Source organism: Coenobita brevimanus, chromosome 14 (genome assembly GCF_032717465.1).
Source record: "Coenobita brevimanus isolate Jiangsu-jjx chromosome 14, ASM3271746v2, whole genome shotgun sequence".
Lineage (NCBI taxonomy): Eukaryota > Metazoa > Arthropoda > Malacostraca > Decapoda > Coenobitidae > Coenobita > Coenobita brevimanus.
In genome coordinates, this window is record NC_136967.1 from 17,255,499 (window position 1) to 17,276,801 (window position 21,303).

At 43.7% G+C, this 21,303-nt stretch overlaps 1 protein-coding gene across 1 annotated transcript in view; it reads left to right on the top strand.

Moving 5' to 3' along the window:
• The window catches only part of LOC145419206 (uncharacterized), a 289,310-nt gene that overhangs the window by 165,094 nt on the left and 102,913 nt on the right, over positions 1–21,303 (top strand). The window contains exon 8 of the mRNA XM_080287441.1: positions 4,731–4,971. Coding sequence (XP_080143567.1) covers positions 4,731–4,971 — 241 coding nt within the window. The remainder of the gene's footprint in view (positions 1–4,730; positions 4,972–21,303) is intronic.

Consider the following 21,303-nt stretch of genomic DNA (forward strand, 5'->3'; position numbering starts at 1 on the left):
CAACACCCTAAATTCCCGTGTGGTCTAGTAGAGAAGTTCTTGTTGTTTATTCACTGTCAGAGTCCGAGAGTATCACTGGCAGGTGACCTAGGGGTGCATCACTGGGTGATGGCGTACCCACTGCAGACGACTCTGAAGACAGCCGCAAACTCACGACGAGCAGTGACTCCACCGTGGCTGATGTGCTGGGCTGTGGCTCGGAGCATGAGGGCCTGTCTTGGGGAGGCAATGGAGTGGAGCCAGGGCTGGGCACAGTGTGGGTCACGGGTCCTGAAAAAACTGTCAATGGTTGATTGACACAATGACCGACGATTCTGAAGATTGATGATGCGCTGCGTGAAAGCATGCACTTTCTCCACGAGTCCCAAGGGCCCCATCTCCCTGTCGCAGTCCAGGTGTTCCAGGTCGTCTAGGACGAACTCTAGATGTTCCTGGAGTGCGCTCAGCTTGGGGATGGCTGGAGTAGTGTCCTGCTGAGAGGAGTCCGCATCATTGTCGCCTTCCTCATCAGAATCTTCAAGTTCGGTACTGACACATGCAACTGAAGACGCGATCTTGATATCAGACAATGTCTGATACCCAGGATCGCCCTCGTCATCATCCAACACTCACGAACATCGTCCACATCAACATCGTCGCCGTGCGTACTTAGCTGTGCATGGAAGTCATCCACGTCAAACCCTAGAAAATCGTACTCCACATCCGTTCCGAGAAGCAGACAAGACCAACCATTTTCCAGAGTCTTCACAGGGACTTCCTTCCATGCACTAGCCCAGTTGTACAGCGCAGACTTGATGTTGTAGCGGCGAAGGTTTTCCAAAGTTCGCTTGCCTCGTTTGTCCCGTCCCTCCCTGCACTCGTCCTCGTCCTCGAGAACAACTATCACCTCATCCAGGAACTTCTGACGGTATAGGCGCTTTGTTGCCACAATCACTTCTTGGTCCATTGGTTGGATGAGAGCAGTCATATTAGGTGGCAGAAACATGCACCTAATACAGCCATTTTCAGCAACCAAGTCCTTGTCGCATGGGTGGGCAGGTGCATTGTCGAGGAGAAGGAGGGCCTTTACCTGGTCGCGCGGGATTCCCAGTGTCTTCGTCTGGTAATGGATGACCTCCTTGACGAAGTGGCAGTGGAACCAGTCTTTGAAGATCACAGCTGTAAACCATGCCTTCAAAGAATGGTACCAGACGACAGGAAGGACATCCATCACCCCACGAAGGCACCGAGGCTGCTTTGCGCGGCCAACAACAACGGGCTTAAGCCGGTGCATGCCGTTAGCATTGGCACAACACAAAGCAGATATCCATTCCTTGGAGAGCTTGCGGCCAGGTACACGCTTCTCCGTCTCCTCGACTAGAGTGTTCGTTGGCAGCAAGCGATAGAATAGGCCAGTTTTGTCAGCGTTGTAGACTTGACCGAGAGTGAGGCCCTCCCTGTTGATCAAGCCCTTCACCTTGTGCCGAAACTCGTCAACTCCATCCTCGTTAGCGTCCAATGCTTCGCCATGTGCTTTACAGTTGGTAAGGCCATGCCGCAACTTAAACACAAAGAGCCAACCCTCGGATGCCTTGAAGTCTAGGGCGTCGTGAAGCCTGGCGAACTTCTCAGCAGCAGCCTTCAGCTCCGTTCCACGTACCATCACACCAGCAGCACGTTGTTGTCGATACCAAATCAACATGGATCGGTCGATTTCTGCAAACTTGGGGGTAAACATCACCTTCCTCTCCACGTTGCATTTGCTTCTCGATGAGACGTCAGCCGTGTACTGCATGAGTTTGTCTCGGGATCTCTTAATATCGAACAAATTAGACCGGGCCTGGTTAAACTCGTGGAGAATGCAGGAAGAAGACCACCCCGCATCTACTTTCTCCAATATCTCCCGTTTCTTCTCCAGAGTCAACACCACTCTCTTCGTTTTCTCAGGTGGCGGGGCCATCATCACACACACTAAGAGGAGGCCCGAGAGCAGCAGGAGTGCCTGCAGCAGGTAAGGCACCACCACAAAAGCGATCACGTGGGCAGCCATAACGCCGAGTGTGCACTCGCGGCGAGAGACAGGTGGAAAGTGGGGAGGATGCAGCGGCGCTCTATCGGACGTCGGAGGAATGACGCACCACAACAGTGCTCTCCCGCGCCGCGCGCGGGAAGTTCAGATTACGGGTGGGGAGAATTCTTTTTTTTAAATTATTATTATTATTTTTGGGGTTTTTCGAACGATTTTGGGAATATTGGATCCTGGGACAATTATGTCCGGGTAGTTGGGATGTTCGGATATTGGGCGTCCGGATATTAGAGTGATTACATTTAATAATGAGGTATATTAGGTTCCTTAGGGGCTACTAAAAAAAAAAATGCCAAAAATCCTTTTTTTTTTTTTTTTTTTTTTTTTTTTTTTTTTTTTTATACTGCAAATGAATGATAATTTTGACTGAAATAAAAGATAATATATATATTTGCTCTAAAAATAGGTTTTACTGTTATTTGCCATCGTAACTTAAGTTATTTATTCATTCTTTGGTTATTCTTCTTGGGTCCAATTTACCTCCCCCCCCCCCCTACACTGCACCACGCGCGAGGAAGCACCACGACACTGCCTTCCCCTACTAGAGCACATTGAGACATGAAGCTACTGAGAGACCCATGGGACTGTTCCCTATCAGCATGCACTGGTAACGTGATGAAAGTGGTGACGGAATCTCACACCCCACGACCGTGTTTAAGGGTTAAACACAAACATAAAAACCCACACTGGTCATCATGAGGTTCCAGAAACTGTACATGAACACAAATACAAGGTCCGTCCAAAAAGAAGATAAATTTTAAAAATAGAACAACAGTGAGCTGGCCTGGCATGGTCATGATGGGAGCACTGTGTAGTGGCAACTTTGAGCTTTAGTCTAGTACTAGCCGCATCACGCCACAACACTTAGTCGTCGATGAGTGCTTGAGTGAATGCGTGTCTAGAGCACTTGGCAATTTGTTGACAATGAAGGATCTGGAAGAGCAACGTGTTTGCATGAAATTTTGTTTCAGAGTGGAAAAAACTTTGGGAGCATTGTTTGAGCTGTATGGAATATCACAAGTGGTTCTAGTGGTTCAGATCAGGAAGAACAACTACCAGAAATAGTCCCACATCTGGATGGCCTTCCACATCAACAGGCAAAGATCACGTTGAGAAAGTGCATGGTGTGGTCTGTGAAAATTGTCGTCTGACTGTCCGTGAAGTTTCTGAAGAAGTCGGCATCTGTAAAACTTTGTGCCACAAGATTTTAACCACAAAACTGAAGGTGCATCGTGTTAGCACAAAATTTGTGTTGCACCTGCTGACAGATGAGCAAAAAAGAGAACCGTGTTACAGTCAGTCAGGAGCTATTTGATTGTTTGAATGCTGATGAAAACTTACTGAAAAATGTCATAACAGGTGATGAAATGTGAGCGTATGGCCACAAAGTTGAAACAATAAGACAGTCATTGCAGCAGGTCGGAACATTGTCACTGCAACCAATAAAAGCATGGCTGAGTCGCTCAAATGTGACGGTGATGTTGATTGTCTTCTTCTTCTTCTTCTTCTTTTTTTTTTTTTTTATAAATGGAAGGGCATCATTTATCTTGACTTTGTCCCAAGCGGTCAGACAGTCGAGAAAGAGCTTTACTTGGATGTCCTGATGCGTTTGAGGGAGGCAGTGTGAAGGAAGAGGCTTGAGGCGTTGGCAGACAAAACCTGGATGCTGGACGATGACAGTGCACGTGTTTATGTGTTGCTCCCTATCCGTGACTTTTTATGAAACATGAGATGACTGTTGTCCCCCAGCTGCCCTGCTCTCTGGATTTAACCCCTGTTGACCTCCCCATCCTGTTGAAATCCATCTGCAAAGGACCCTGATTGTAGACAACAGAAGAGATAGAAGAAAATTGGTTACAAAAACTACTCTCCTTCCCTGAAAATGCAATCAGGATGTGTTCCAGAACTGGAGAAAACATTGGAAATGTTGCGTGAACAGTGGAGGGGAGTATTTTGAAGGAGACAGTCTGATTAATATGTACAATAAGTAAAGCAATAAATTTATTTCTTGAAAAGTTCATTTTCTTTTTAGACAGGCCTCATATAATGGTAAAAACTGGCCAGTAAATTAAATTTTAACTTGCACGTCTCTAAAGCTGAGTGCTTAGAGTAGAGGATTGAACAGTGCCTCTAACCACTAAAGAGCTGATGTTAGGCTTCAGGAATCCTGAACCCCCCCCCCCCAAGGTTTGTCATAGGTGTCTTGGTGAGTATTTTGAACATTGTTATGGAAAAATGGAATGCAAGTCAGCAATGTTTCTAGGTTGCTAAATGGATTTGAAACCATGTAAACAGAATTGGGGTAGAGATTTCTGTTACTTTGTAAATAACATTATGTGCAGTTGGAAGGTACATACATGGAGGGTCTGCTGTATTTCAGGTCTTATTTACATACATTATCGTTTGTTGCATGAGATTTGCTGACTTTCTGAGTTTAGTGAATGTCATATGAGCAGCAGGTCCTGAAAGTTTAGTACAGTAGATAAGAGTTAAGTGATGAATGTTGAGAGAGTAGATGATGTATATCATGATATGACTTAAGAAGTAAGAAGCATTCTTTAGGTACTCACATCCGGTTTATAAGTGGGAAATAATGGGGAGGTGATGTTGGTGATGATAGTGGTGTTGGTTGTGGAAATGATGGTGATGATGATATTTCTAACAGGTTTAGATCAGCAGTGTTACAGCGGCGAGAATGTGTGTACAATGATGGTGAAGGTGGTGGTGAGTGTCGGGAGCCATCTCTGCCTGGCACAAGGCACTGCATGCGACACATTACGTACAATGTTGACCAGCAGCTGTTCACACACTGTACTGCCCGTCTGCCTGACAACACCCTGTGTCGGGTCCCTGTCTTTGATGTCTCACATGAGCTTCCATTGTGTTATAAGCACAGTAAAACACAGGTGAGGATATTGTACCATATGTAGCGTTTGTATGTGCAATATACAATACTGATAGAATCTATCTATCTATCTATCTATAGCCCGACACCCTAATCCCGCAAAGGGTGGCCGCAGACAAAACGCCTCCAAGTCACTCTGTCACCCACCATTTGACTCCCCTCCCCCCAACTCACCCCCCCCTCCCTCATATACCTCTCAACTCCATCCCTCCACCTCATCCTCGGTCTACCCCTCCCTCTCCCTCCCTCCACCTCACCTACATACACCCTCTTAGTCAGTCTTTCATTCTCCATCCTCTCCACATGTCCAAACCACCTCAGTGTATTTCTCCTAATCTTTTCAACCACATCCACATCTACCCCACAACGTTCCTTCACTTCTTCATTCGTCAACCTGTCCCTCCATGTCACTCCACATGCTCCTCTCAAGTAACTCATTTCCACTGCTCTCACTCTTGACTTGTTCCCCTCCCGCAAGGTCCACGCCTCGCTTCCATACGTCAGGGTAGGGCTAATAGTACATACCAGTATTGAAATTTATCACCAGCTCACCTAAACCTTTTATTTTCAACTTGAAGGGATAACTAACTTTTTTCTTGAATTGATTACCAATATCATGATGCCAGGCATTTATTTTTACTTTGGGGAGACCTTTCATAATGGAAAAAAAAAAAAAACATTAACTTCTTCAGGTTAATGACATTATTTTTATATTTAGTTTTTGTTACTGTCGGACAGGCTGCCAAGTAGCTTGGATTGAATTAGCAGTTTTGAGATTCCTAAAAGATGAGGAGCGAAGAAGTGTATTGAAAGGAAGGAAAGAGAGCACATAGTTGGTATAATCAGAAAGATTGGATGTTAAAAGTAAAAAAAAAAAAAAAAAAAAAAAAAAAAAATTGGTCAGTGGGGTGTGCCAGCTGAAGTAGATGGGAATGGTAGTGCTTTGGTGGACATCTGTGCTTGTAAGGGGTTGGCAATAGCCAACACCTACTTTCGTCATAATATGATCCACCGGTATACATGGAGAGTGATGAGGAGGATGGATGGTGAACTTGTTGAACGAAAGGCAGTGATAGACTACGTGTGTGTGGATGAGCGAATGAGAAGACAAGTGTTGGATGCAAGAGTGTGGAGAGGGTGGGGGAATGGAGTTTCGGACCATCACTTAGTGATGGCCAAGGTAAAGATGCAAAGAAAGTGGTTGAGGTGGCGAAGGGGAAGACAGGAGGAAGCAGCTCCTGTGAGAAGAGTGGAGAAATTGCAAGATAGTGAGAAAATGACAGAGTATAAGAGCATAGTGGAAGAAAGATTGGGAAGGTATGAGCTAGAGCAGATGGAAGGGGTGGAAGACGTATGTAAGATATTCAAAGAAGAGATAGGCGCAGCGTGTGAGGCGGTTTGTGGAGTGAGGAGGAGATGCAAGGGTGTGCAAGGGACAGCATGGTGGAATGATGAGGTGAAACGAGCTGTGGAACAAAAGAAGAAGGCATATGGTGAATGGTTGGCGAGTAGAGGTAGGGGAGAAGATGAGAGAGAGAAGAGAGAGGTATATGTGAGCAGGAGAAGGGAGGTTAAGAGATTGGTGAAGGAGAGTAAGAAGAAAGTGGATGAAGAGTTTGGGAGGAATCTGAGTGTGAAATGGAGGGAGAGTAAGAAATTGTTTTGGAAGGAGGTAAAGAAAGTAAGGCAGTTTGAAAGGGGAAATAATAGGGGAGTGAAAGATAGGAATAATAGATTGTTGGTGGAGAAGAGAGAGAAATTGAGGAGATGGAAGGAGCACTTTGAGGATTTGTTGAATGTAGAGAGTGAGAGCAGTGTGAGTATAAGTGGTTGGGGAATGGCTGGGAGAAGAAGAGATGAGAGGAGGGAGGAAGAGATCAGTAGGGCGGAAGTAGTGGAAGCGATGAAGAAGATTAAGCTGGGAAAGGCCCCAGGAATTGATGGAGTGTGTGGTGAAATGCTTAGGTATGGGGGTGAGATTGTTGTGGAGTGGATATGGACGTTTTGTAGATTGGCTTGGGAAGAGGGAAGGGTTCCAGAGGACTGGAAATCAGGTATAATTGTTCCTCTGTACAAAGGAAAAGAGGAGAGAGAAGTATGTGGTAACCATAGGGGTATTTGCCTTCTTAGTGTGACTGGTAAAATATATGGTAGAATACTCATGGATAGGGTTAGGCATATGACAGAGGAGCTACTTGGAGAAGAACAAGGGGGATTTAGGAAGGGAAAAGGGTGTGTAGATCAATATTTGTTCTAAGATGTTTAGTGGAGAAGTATCTAGAGAAGGGAAGGAAAGTGTATGCTGCCTTCATGGACTTGGAGAAAGCTTATGACAGAATAGAAATGCAAGGTATGTGGAAGGTATTAAGAATATATGGAGTGGAGGGGAAATTGCTGAGTGCTGTGAAGAGTATGTACGAGGGAACTAGGGCTACGGTGCGAGTGGATGGTGAGCTGAGTGAGTTCTTTGATCTCAATGTGGGACTGAAACAGGGGTGTGTGATGTCTCCATGGCTGTTTAATATATATATGGATGGGGTTGTAAAGGAGGTGCAAGGTAGAGCAGTGGATGTGGGGATGGCTCTAATGAATGAGGGTGAGATTTGGAAGCTTCCGGTGTTGCTGTTTGCTGATGATACAGTATTGTTGAGTGAAGATGAATGGGAGTTGCAAGGTTTGGTGAATGAATTTGGGACAGTGTGTAGGAGGAGGAAGCTGAAAGTTAATGTAAACAAAAGTAAAGTTATGGTGTTTGAGAGGAATGAAGTCACAGAGTGTGCAGTGAGGTTGGATGGTGAGGATATGGAGAATGTGAGTGCATTCAAGTACTTGGGTAGTGTGATGAGTAAGGATGGAACTTTGGGGGATGAAGTACGTGAAAGGGTACAGCAGGGAAGGAAGGTTGTTGGTACACTGAAAGCAGTGATGAGAAATAGGGAGGTGAGTATGGAAGTTAAGAAGTCACTGCATGATAGTATTGTGATCCCTACCCTGACGTATGGAAGCGAGGCATGGACCTTGCAAGAGGGGAACAAGTCAAGAGTGAGAGCAGTGGAAATGAGTTACTTGAGAGGAGCATGTGGAGTGACATGGAGGGACAGGTTGACGAATGAAGAAGTGAAGGAACATTGTGGGGTGGATGTGGATGTGGTTGAGAAGATTAGGAGAAATACACTGAGGGGGTTTGGACATGTGGAGAGAATGGAGAATGAAAGACTGACTAAGAGGGTGTATGTAGGTGAGGTGGAGGGAGGGAGAGGGAGGGGTAGACCGAGGATGAGGTGGAGGGATGGAGTTGAGAGGTATATGAGGGAGGGGGGGGGTGAGTTGGTTGGAGGGTAATCAAATGGTGGGTGACAGAGTGACTTGGAGGCGTTTTGTTTGCGGCCACCCTTTGCGGGATTAGGGCATCGGGCTATAGATAGATAGATAGATAGATAGAATGAATACTGATGGTAGTTGGGGATGCTGACCATCCACATACTCGATGGAGTGGTGCTCTCGGGTGACCGCCCTTACCTCTCTTGCTTTTTACCTTCCTTCCTCTTCTGTCTTTCTTTCTTTCATTCTTTCTACTTCCTTCTGTCTGTAGCTGACTCCACACTGAGTGACAAGCCAAATGGTTTCCTGTACACCAGGAAACCATTTACTATGGTGGGTGGTAACCATATAACCAAATTATGGCTCCTGGTGGTTTAGTGGGTGATTAAGGTACTCCAATTGGATTGAGCCTGTGCAGGTTTATATCCAAGGGATGGTTGGGGTTAATTGCTCATGTAATACCACTCAGGGATGAATGAGGCTGGTCACTCTTATCTTAAATGTCAAGACCAACTTGCCTAGCCCCAGGCTCCTCTGCTCCTTATTGGGCAGCACGGGATTAGATGATGATGAAATAAAGGTACTGTAGGTTTTAGAATAATACCCCCCATTTGTTTAGTGCCTTCATAACTAAGTATCCTTTGGTGTGTATAGAGCAGGTTTCGCCATTACCTAATTGCACTGATAAAACAAAATCTCATTGATGTTGAACAAAAACATCGGCCATTCACATCATAGTCCTCTGGTTTGAATCACCCCATGTATAATAATATCCTTTTGTAGGTGAGGTACTCACATGCAATGGGAGTCTTTTATATATGATACCAATCTATTATACTGGAGTTCCTTTTGAAAAAGAGAGAGGGGAAGTGAAAATAGGAGGGTAGCTTAAAAGGCACAAATGCCATTTAAGACAGTAAGCCCTGGACACCAGCATATGGAGGGTTTTTATTCTGAAAGCCACTTGTTTACCGGCATCTTTATGGTTATTGCATGGATAACTAAGAGTTCCATTTGATGTAGGAGGTTTTTGGGCAAAGGAAAACATGTTCCTAGAGATAACTAAAGTGTTGCAAAAAGACGTGGAGTAAGGTCTGTTGACAGTTTGATAGAAAAGAATGTGCTTAGATGTTAGATGGCATGGTCATACTGGTAAGGAAAGAATGGATATAGGTAGGGTGTTGAAAAGATTTATACATATCTATCTATCTGTATATTGCCAGATGCCTCAATCTCTTAAGGGGTGGCCACAAACAAATTGCCTCCATGTTGCCCTGTCCAGTGCCATTTCACTTCTCTGCTCCCAGCTCTTACCCCCTTCTCTCATATACTTCTCCACTCCATCCCTCTTTCTCATTCTCAGCCTTCCCTTCCCTCTCCCTCCTTCCACTTCACTCATATACATTCTCCTTGTTAGTCTTGTGCTCTCCATCCTCTCCATGTGGCCAAACCATCTCATTGTATTTCTCCCAACGCTTTTTATCACATCCACATCCACACCACAACGCTCTTTCACTTCCTCGTTTGTCAGTCTCTCTTTCCACGTAACTCTGCATGCTCCTCTCCAATGACTCATTTCTACTAAGTTCACACTTGGCTAGTGTCCTTCCAACAAGGTCCAAGCTTCACTTCCATGCATTAGGGTTGGTATTGGAAATACTGTCATGCAGCCTGTGGAGTCACATGGAGAGACAGGCTGACGAATGAGGATATAAAGGAGCGTTGTGGTGTTGATGTGGATGTGATAGGAAGCGTTATGAGGAACACGCTGAGGTGGTTTGGCCATGTGGAGAGGATGGAGGGTGAAAGACTGACGAAGAGAGTGTATGTGAGTGAGGTGGAGGGGGAAAGAGGGAGGGGGAGGCCGAGGATGAGATGGAGGGATGGGGTGGAGAGGTATATGAGAGAGGGGGGTGTGAGTTGGGAACAGGGGGGTGAAATGGCGGGGGACAGGGCGACTTGGAGGCGATTTGTTTGTGGCCACCCCAAACGGGATTGAGGCGTCTGGCAATAGATAGATAGATAGATAGCAACTTTTTTTTTTTTTTTTTTTTTTTTTTTTTTTTTCCCCATGCTCACTTCCAAGTTCCTTATCACTGCATTCAAAGAACCAGCCACCTTTCTTCCCTGTTGTACCCTTTCAAGCACTTCACCTACTAAACTTCCATCCTCACTCATCACACAACCCAAATACTTAAACGCACTTACATTTTCCATTTCCTCCTCATCCAGCCTCGTGTACATTCAGAGGCTTCATTTCTATCAAAGACCATGACTTTACTCTTCCCATTATTCACCTTTAGATTCCATTCTTACACACTCTTCCAAAGTCATTCACCAAGACTTGGAGTTCCCCTTTGTGTTCATGTAACAATACAGTATCATCTGCAAACAACAGTACAAGGAGTTTTTAAACACAGTCCCCTCTCATTAGGGATGCTCCAGCATTCACTGGCCTACCTTGTACCTCTTTTATACCCCATCCATGTACAGAGTGAACAGCCATGTGGACATGACACATACCTGTTTCAATCCAACATTCAAATATAAAAATTCACTCAGTTCACTATCCACACACACTGCAGCATTAGCACCCTCATACATACTCTTCACGGCATTCAGCAACTTCCCATTTACTCCATACAGTGAGTCCTTGATAAATGAAAACCCAAAGTATGAATTTTCGATGTTACGAAAGCGATGAATATACAGTAGGACAAATTCCATAATACGAAAGTATGTCTCGATGATACGAAGTGATACGAAAGGAAATACGAAAAATTCAAAATGGACGCTCCCATGCGGTGAGGAAACGAACTAACCCCTCTCTGGTAAACAATTTTTTGTGCGCATCTCAGTTGAGTCACGGTTTCGAGACAATTCGCCATCAGGACGATTCCCGGTCATTTATTTACATATCAGTTTATTTAGCATGTACAGTATATTATTTTTTGAGTTATATGAGCTATAAAAGTGATGGTGGTTTATTATTTTTATAATAAATGTAAAATATGGCCTCAGATAGTTGGTATTAACGGAAAAAAAATTATATGTACTGAAACGTGAATCAGGTGAAGTACGATGTTTCACTTCATCGTTTAACATAAGGCTACATATGAGACATTGGCATTTATATAAATGACTAATAACCTCAAGTGAAAGATCGACACACTCTAAAATTATACGAATAATCTTCATATTACGTATACATTCTCAGCTAATCAATCTCAACCTACTGCATCCAAAAATTACGGTAAAAATTACTGAAGACAGCTATGGGAGACTCCAGATTATAATTCAAAGTCGACTACAGCGAGGCAGAAGCAAGTTAATTTTTGACTTCAAATGCAAATTATAAATACTGTCCAAAGCCTATGCTGTGGATAGTTCCCCATTAAATTAATTATTATAGGATTAATTAATTAATATTAAATATATTTATAGAATGACGGGGAATCGTCTTGGGTGCGAATTGTCATGATGGCAAATCGTCCATGTTTTGATGGCGATTGTAACTTCACTGTACTTGAGGATATTTTTGCGGCTCTGTGCCTTTTCGTACTGTTTAGACTTGCCTCCCAAGCACTCTGCTTCATCTCCAGCATCTGGGGAGCCCGCTGCAAAGAAGCAGCAGCACCGTACTCTAACTTTGGAGAGAAAATTGGAAATTATAAGATGCCGCGAGGAGGGGCAGGGAGTCTCGGAGATTGGGCGTGCTTTAGGCCTTGCAGCTTCCACCATTGGGACTGTGACCAAGAAAAAGGAGATGTACAAGAAAATGGCCACCTCGTCCTCTACATCTACAGGTATTACTTACTTCAAAATAGGAGGGGTAAAGTTTAGGTGGGGGGGCCGAGGTGGTCCTGGGAGGCATCCCCCCATGTATATTCAGTGGGGAAAATTGTTCCGATACACGAAATTTCGAATTACGAAAGTTTTTTTCAGTCCCTATCCCTTTCGTTTATCGAGGACACACTTTATATTGTTAATACTTTCCACATTCCATGTCTATCCACCCTGTCATATCCATCCATCCATCCATCATGCAATCCTACATTGCCCCATGAGGAGCATAGGAGCCCGGGGCTAGGCAGTTGGTCCCGACAATTAAGATGAGAGTTACCAGCCTCACTCATCCCTGAGTGGCATTACATGAGCAGTCAACCCCAATCACTCCTTTGATATAAACCTTCACGGGCTCAAGCCGATTGGAGCGCAATAATTACCCACTAAACCACCAGGCACCAAAATTTGGTTATATGGTTACCACTCAGGGTAGTAAATGGTTTCCTGGTGTACAGGAAACCATTTGGCTTGTCACTCAGTGTAGAGTCACCCACAGACAGAAGGAAGAGGAAGGAATGAAGGAAAGAAAGACAAAAGAGGGAGTGTAATGTCACCTGTAGGCAGAAGGACAAAGAAAGAATGAAGGAAAGAAAGACAGAAGAGGATGGAAGGAAAGAAGGATGGAGGAGAGAAAAGGGCAGACACCCGAGAGCAGCACTACATCGAGTGAGTGGATGGTGAGTGCCCCCACCTACCATAATCCACCCTGTCATATGCTTTCTGCAAATCCATGAAGGCCACTTTCAACTTTCCATTCATGAGAAACTTTTCCACCAAAAATCAAAGAATGAATATCTGATCTACACAACCTTTTCCCTTCCCAACACCTGCCTGTTCTTCTCCAGCTAATTTCTCTGTTGTTTCCCCAACTCTTTCAGCAAGTATCCTACCTTGTACTTTTCCTATTATGCTAAGAAGACAAATGGCCTTATGATTACTGCACACATCTTATTCCCTTTTCCCTTGTGTGTGTGTGTGTGTGTGTATATATATATATATATATATATATATATATATATATACTGGGTGATTCATAAGTCCGTGAAACATTTTAGAAATTCATCGGCTAGATATCTGCTGCATCAGCAAAGGTGGACACATTGAGCATTTGTACGGTATGTTAAAAAGAACATGGAGAGTTTACCTATATTTCTGTGTAATAAAATGTGCTATCTGTTGCGTTGTTTATTATTGCTGAATTTTTAAAATGTTTCACGGACTTTTGAATCACCCTGTGTGTGTGTATATGTATATATATATATATATATATATAAGTACCCTCGCGTCCAACACAGTAATATTGTCATGCATGGGTCACGTGTTGGACCAAAAATGTGTTGAACTAACAATAGAGCTTATGGGGAAAAATGAATTAAGTCAGCAACCCTAGGAAAAGTCACCCTAAATACCTACCATATACCTATACATATATTGGTACTATTGTAATTATGATAAATGGTACTGTGCTATGAATGATAACTAACCTTTTAGGATAGTGTTGGTGGGCTTGCTGGGAATGGAAGGTGGTATCCAAGGCTGTAGGTAGTCCTACTGGGTCCCCGGAGGATGGCTGCTGGTGTCACTAGCGGGTAATGACTGTTGCTCCTCCTCAACCTACCTCATAAACCCTTCGAAATCACACTCAGAATCACTATCTTCATCCACAGCCATGGAAGGCCCTACTTCTGCCTGTCCTAACACTCTGTAATCCTCGGCAAAGTGCATGCTTCTCACACTGTTGCCAGAGCCCTGTCTCGTGACTGTGGAAAGTGATCGCTGTCGCTGACTCGGTAGAGAATAAGGAGAAGCAACTTTGTTTATAAACTGGTACATACGCCGATGAGAAGGGTTTCAAAACGATTGATATTTATTCTAAAATATTAATATGTATTCAGTGTCAGGCTAAATGTTCAATGCTGTAGTACGATACATTCTCTGTCGAGTCGCCTGGGTTTTGGTCACACTGTTTTGCCTGTCGTATCCTCGGCAGGAATCCATCCAGATGAATTCCAAATGCCCGTGGTATCGTTGGCAATTTTACCACGTTACCGTTCCGATTTACCAACATATCCTCGGCAAACCTGGTATGAAGTGCCGTGTGATAGCCTTCGGCTGCCAGGATCTTGTCTTAGTTTTTTATTATGATCCTCATGTTGGCTTCATTCATGTCGTAGGCCTTGGCAATGTCAACTTTCCTCTCCCCTTTCTTCTTCCTCTCGATGCTTTCTAGCTTGGTGGCCTGAGGGAGGTGCCGACGCTTCTTGGGGTTCTCAGAAGGCTTCCTAGGCATCGTGAGCAGGGTAAAATGCAGTAACAAGGGCAGAAAATGCAGCAAGAAAAAAGCACCTTCCAATGCAAATTATGCGACTGAGTGGCGCTGTGGTGGGAGAAATTTAAACAAAACATCACGTGACAGCAGAGGTGTTTTTAATTGTGCGGCATCACGATCATGTCACGATAGCGGGAGGGGAAGGCTACTTGATCAGAAGTTTTCATTGGCTATCATCATCATGGGAATGTCCAGTATGACTGTTGGACCGGGGGTGATCGTGCTAGAGGTGAACTCTGCGGATTTCGCCCGCTTCTCGGAGCTCTGTGTGTGTTATGCTAACACACTCGTGTTGCAGTAATTAAATCGTATTAAATAATACTAATTATTTGCTTTCCGTGCTGGACGTGAATCGTGCTGAACTAACGCATGTTGGACGCGAGGGTACTGTATATATATATATATATATATATATATATATATATATATATATATATATTGTATGTGTGTATATATATATATATATATATATATATATATATACACAGGGTGATTCATGAGTCCGTAAAACATTTTAAAAATTCAGCAATAATAAACAATGCAACAGATAGCACATTTTATTACACGGAAATATAGGTAAACTCTCCGTGTTTTTTTTTTTACATAAACGCGAGGGTTAGGTTCCTGGAGAGGTTGCGTTAGTTAAAAATACTTTTTTTTAAACATAATTTTCCCATAAGAAACAGTGCTAATATTGGGGGTTATGTTCCTGGGCTGTGGGAGTTATGCTGCTGGGAGTTATGCTGCTCTAAACTTAAAAGCAACGATATTAATTTCAAGGAAAATCCACATAAAAACAAAAACAGTATATTTGGGGAGAAATAAACAAAATTTGAGCCCTAGTTGGGCCGAAGCATTGTTTTCATCTCCCCAAATACATACTGTTTTCGTTTTGTACATGGATTTTATTTCAATTCTGCTTCATTCACGGCATTGTGAAAGTTCCTTAACATTATTAATGCATTTATAGGTCATAAGAACACTACAGTAGATGCAACATTTTCATTACAGTAAGTAGGTCACAAACAATAACAACACACAGCCTCACTTCATCTATGCATCACTCGTCGTCTGCTGCTGTCCCTCCTGACCCTGCTCCCCCACCTCCCACTGCTCCCCACCCTGAATATGTTGTCCCTCCTCGCTCTGCTGTCCCTCCTCACTCTGCTGTCCTTCCTCTTCCTCCTCCTTTGACTCCCATGCTACTTTTGATGAAGATAATTCCCTTAGGTTTTCTGTCTTCTTCATAAAGAACTGCTTTAGCTTGGTCTGAGTGGTTTTCTTCTTTCTGTTCTGCAGCGTCAAGTTGTAACAGTTTAGAGCTGTCATCACTTTCCTGGCCAAATTTTGTCCAAAAATGAGCCAAATTGCTCAGAATGGGGCCAAATTTCATTTTCAGTTATTATAGTTTGAATAAAACGAGTTTAACCAGCAGACAATAAAAAATTGTATTTATGAATAAACTGCCACACACGGTATATCAGCTCGGGACAGTCCAAGGCGCTCACGGCTAATTTGAAACCATCACGTACATGTAAAGTCGCGTTAAATCGAGAAACCCTTGTTAGTTAAACATATGTCCTTAAATATTTGCTCGTGTTAAAATGAAAATGCGTTTTTTTGAACTTGCGTTAGTTGAGAGGTTGCTGTATATATATATATATATATATATATATATATATATACAGTACACCAATATCCGACGTAATAGAGCCATAGGTAGGTCTGGATATTGGGCCCCAGCTTATGGACTTGTACTTATGGACCCTAACTCTGAGAAACACCTATACAACTCCCTCTGGACATGCATAGCACCTATTTAAGACCCAAATCACACCAATAAGGCACATAAATGACTGAAATAAATGCAAAAGGAACATAAAATGAGGGTTTAGAAGTATGTTCATACATTAATAAACATTCTGGTACTTATGGACCCTAACCTAGCCTAACTCAGAAAAACACATTCCTACTGCACATGCATAGCTCCTAACACCCTATTCACACCAATAAAGGACATTAAAGAGTGAAATGAGGTAAGTATAGTATGGAAAAAAGTACAGAATGAAACATTCTGCATACTTACAGCAAGTCCCTGGCCACCTCGATGAATAACCGCCTCCTCTCGGACTCTGACAGTAAGAAGGATTTCCTGAAGCACTTGCAGTACACTGTTCCTGAAGTCTTGCACTGAACTTAGTCAATCACACACAGAAGTCCGTTCTCTTCACAGTGTGCAGTCTTGTCTAAATAATGCTCCATTGTAACTTACCAAGTGTTGCACTTTAACTTTTCCCATTCTTCTAATTTTCCAAAGTCAAAACAAACAAGTCTATTTACATTAAATTTTTTTTCTATTGAGTCTTTTCTCTCACAACTTTAAATCCTTAACACAACACACTGTTTTTTTCACTGCACAGCACTCTGAAATCCCGTGTGGTCTAGTAGAGAAGTTCTTGCTGTTTATTCACTGTCAGAATCCTAGAGTATCACTGGCAGGTGACCTAGGGGTGCATCGCTGGGTCGTGGTGATGGCGTACCCACTGCAGACGACTCTGAAGACAGCCGCAAACTCATGTCGAGCGGTGACTCCACCGTGGCTGATGTGCTGGGCTGTGGCTCGGAGCATGAGGGCCTGTCTTGGGGAGGCAACGGAGTGGAGCCAGGGCTGGGCACAGCGGGGGTCATGGGCCTGAAAAAACCGTCAATGGTTGATTGACACAATGACCGACGATTCTGACGATTGATGATGCGCTGCCTGAAAGCACGCACTTCCTCCACGAGTCCCAAGGGCCCCATCCCCCTGTCGCAGTCCAGGTGTTCCAGGTAGTCTAGTACGAACTCTAGATGTTCCCGGAGTGCGCTCAGCTTGGGGATGGCTGGAGTAGTGTCCTGCTGAGAGGAGTCCGCATCATCTTCGCCTTCATCGTCGGAATCTTCAAGTTCGGTACTGACACCTGCAACCGAAGACGCGATCTCGATATCAGACAATGTCTGATGCCCAGGATCGCCCTCGTCGTCATCCAACCACTCATGAACATTGTCCACATCTACATCATCGCCGTGCGTACGTAGCCGTGCTTGGAAGTCATCCACGTCAAATCCTAGAAAATCGTACTCCACATCCGTTCCGAGAAGCAGATGAGACCAACCATTTTCCAGAGTTTTCACAGGGACTTCCTTCCATGCACTAGTCCAGTTGTACAGTGCAGACTTGATGTTGTAGCGGCGAAGGTTTTCCAAAGTCCGCTTGCCTCGTGTGTCCCGTCCCTCCCTGCACTCGTCCTCGTCCTCGAGAACAACCATCACCTCGTCCAGGAACTTCCGACGGTATAGGCGCTTTGTTGCCACGATCACTCCTTGGTCCATTGGTTGGATGAGAGCAGTAGTATTAGGTGGCAGAAACATGCACCTAATACAGCCATTTTCAGCAACCAAGTCCTTGTCGCACGGGTGGGCAGGTGCATTGTCTAGGAGAAGGAGGGCCTTTACCTGGTTGCGCTGGATTCCCAGTGTCTTCGTCTGGTAATGGATGACCTCCTTGACGAAGTGACAGTGAAACCAGTCTTTGAAGATCACAGCTGTGAACCATGCCTTCAAAGAATGGTACCAGACGACAGGAAGGACATCCATCACCCCACGAAGGCACCGAGGCTGCTTTGCGCGGCCAACAACAACGGGCTTAAGCCGATGCATGCCGTTAGCACTGGCACAACACAAAGTAGGTATCCGTTCCTTGGAGAGCTTGCGGCCAGGTACACGCTTCTCCGTCTCCTCAGCTAGAGTATTCGTTGGCAGCGAGCGTTAGAATAGGTCAGTTTCGTCAACGTTGTAGACTTGACCGAGAGTTAGGCCCTCCCTGTCGATCAAGCCCTTCACCTTGTGCCAAAACTCGTCAACTCCATCCTCATTAGCGTCCAATGCTTCGCCATGTGCTTTACGGTTGGTAAGGCCATGCCGCAACTTGAACGCGAAGAGCCAACCCTCGGAAGCCTTGAAGTCTAGGGTGTCGTGAAGCCTGGCGAACTTCTCAGCAGCAGCCTTCAGCTCCGTTCCACGTACCATCACACCAGCAGCACGTTGTTGTCGATACCAAATCAACGTGGATCAGTTGATTTCTGGAAACTTAGGGGTAAACTTAACCTTCCTTTCCACGTTGCATTTGCTTCTCGACGACAAGTCAGCCGTGTACTGCATGAGTGTGTCTCGGGATCTCTTGATATCGAACAAAATAGACCTTGTAGGTTAAACTCACGGAGTATGCGGGAAGAAGACCACCCCGCATCTACTTTCTCCAATATCTCCCGCTTGTTCTCCAGAGTCAATACCACTCTCTTCCTTTTCTCAGGTGGTGGGGCCATCATCACACACACTAAGAGGAGGCCCAAGAGCAGCAGGAGTGCCTGCAGCAGGTAAGGCACCACCACAAAAGCGATCACGTTGGTAGCCATAACGACGAGCATGCACTCGCGGCGAGAGACAGGTGGAAAGTGGGGAGGATGCAGCGGCGCTCTATCGGACGTCGGAGGAATGATGCGCCACAACAATGCTGTCCCACACCGCGTGCGGCAAGTTCAAATTACGGGCGGGAAAAAATCGTTTTTTTTTTTTTAAATTCGGGGGGTTTTCAGACCATTTTGGGAATATTGGATCCCTGGACGATTATGTCCGGGTAGTGGGGATGTTCGGTTATTGGGCGTCCGGATATTAGAGTGATTATTGTATATATACACACACACACAATGTACTTTTCCTATTATGCTAAGAAGACGAATGCCCGTATGATTACTACACACTTCTTATTCCCCTTTTCCCTTGTGTGTGTGTGTGTGTGTGTGTATATATATATATATATATATATATATATATATATATATATATACATACATATATACAGGTAACTCGCACGGAACACGATCTCACGGAACGCGCTCGCAATTATACACGGTAAGGGCTGGGATACATATAAGACAACGTAAGATTAAAAAAACATCATGAAAACTACAAATTAACGCAGGAGAGGCCTTTGAAAGATCAAATCCTCGAATGTCACCGCAGCGCGCGGTTTGTTTTGATTATGTGACGATCTAGGCGGGAAATTGTTCAGTGAGTGAGACATTCCCGAGTACAGTAGCACAGTATTTGTAAGTTAAATATTTAGAGTACTGTACTGTTCTGGTAAGTTTATGTGCAACTTAAAGTACTATTAAATAACGTTAAAGCAAGAAATAAAGTCTTATAACCAGTTTACCCGATAGGCGTCAGAATATTGCCTTTTTTATTTGTTCGTTTTTTCCACAGTACTGTACAGTATTTGTAAGTTAAATATTTACTGTTCTTGTATGTACTGTACTTGTAAGCACTTAAATAAAGTTAAATCATTAAATAAAGCCTTGTAACCAGTTAACCCAAATTATATGATTACCCATGATCGGCGTCGGAATATTGCCTTTTTTGTTTGTTCGTTAAACTCGTACTGTACTGCTTTTCTACAGTACTGTATTTGTAAGTTAAATATTTACTGTTCTGGTATGTACTTGTAAGCAATTAAAGCATTGAATAAAGCCTTGTAACCAGTTAACCTGATTTATATGATTGCCCATGATCGGCGTCGGAATATTGCCTTTTTAGTTTGTTCGTTAAAGACTTATAATAAGAGAAAAATACACTTTTGTCTTGGTATCTTTACCTGTTTGCTCAGGTTTGCTGTAATGATTTAGATCATTTGATGCAATGCAAATTGTAGAAAACTGTGAAAACTTTCTGGAAGTGAACGAAAATCTGGGATTCCAGTATTATGGAGACTGACCTTGACTTCACCCTCTCGTGTGTCATCTGTCAGTTCACCACCTGATATCGTGATGAGTGGATGTACGATTTTTTCGCTCGTGGCCATGCATAACCACACATGGTTACACCCATTATCTCGACCTAGACAGAAAATACAATCTTTTTCCTCCCTTGCAAAACACAAACAACCACCCTGTTTACGAGACAGCAATATATATTGCGAAAATAACAAGGTAAAATGATAAAGATGAACATGTTATGACGGAAGAAGTACGTTTTCTCCGTCTGTAAACGTATTTATTTCTGCTTTGTATCTGTATTCGTAATAATGAGACTTATTGTTAGTTCTGAAACTGCATTACGATTCTATTTTTAGCCATACTCGTCGTGTGGGAGCTGGAAGTTGTGACGCAACTTCCTTATTGCTAATCGGACTGACCCTTCACTTTATTCTCCCGTGGCAGAGTCTAGCCTTGGAGGACGTGCAGTTTTCTCATTCAGGACTGAAAATTCAACTCTTTCGCTCCCTTTTCCAAGCATGGGCATAACGATAACGTAAAAAATAACTCGAAACTACCATAAACATATATCAAAAAGGTGAAAATGTATTCATAACATTTTTTTTTTCCATCCATTCCTAACAGATTATGTACTGAAATCATTCGATATCACAGCACTGCATTTCTAAATTAAATATGTACTGTTCTGGTATGTGCTTGTAAGTTAAAGCACTGGTACCAGTTAACCTGATTTATATGATTACCTATGATCGGCGTCGGAATGTTTCCTTGTATTTACGTACAGTATTTGTGTGTTGAAGTTTTGCTGTGGAGTACTGTATTTGTGAGTTATAACATTAAATAAACCTTCTAACCACTTAAAGTGCTTTCTAGTGATTACCAATGACAGATAACAGCAAAACAACACATTTGGGGGGGTCTAGGGAGCAAAATATGGAGTAGTTTAAATATAAGCGATTTCGCACCTAACACGACACGAGTAGGAACGAAACCCACGTGTTCCGTGCGAGTTACCTGTATATATATA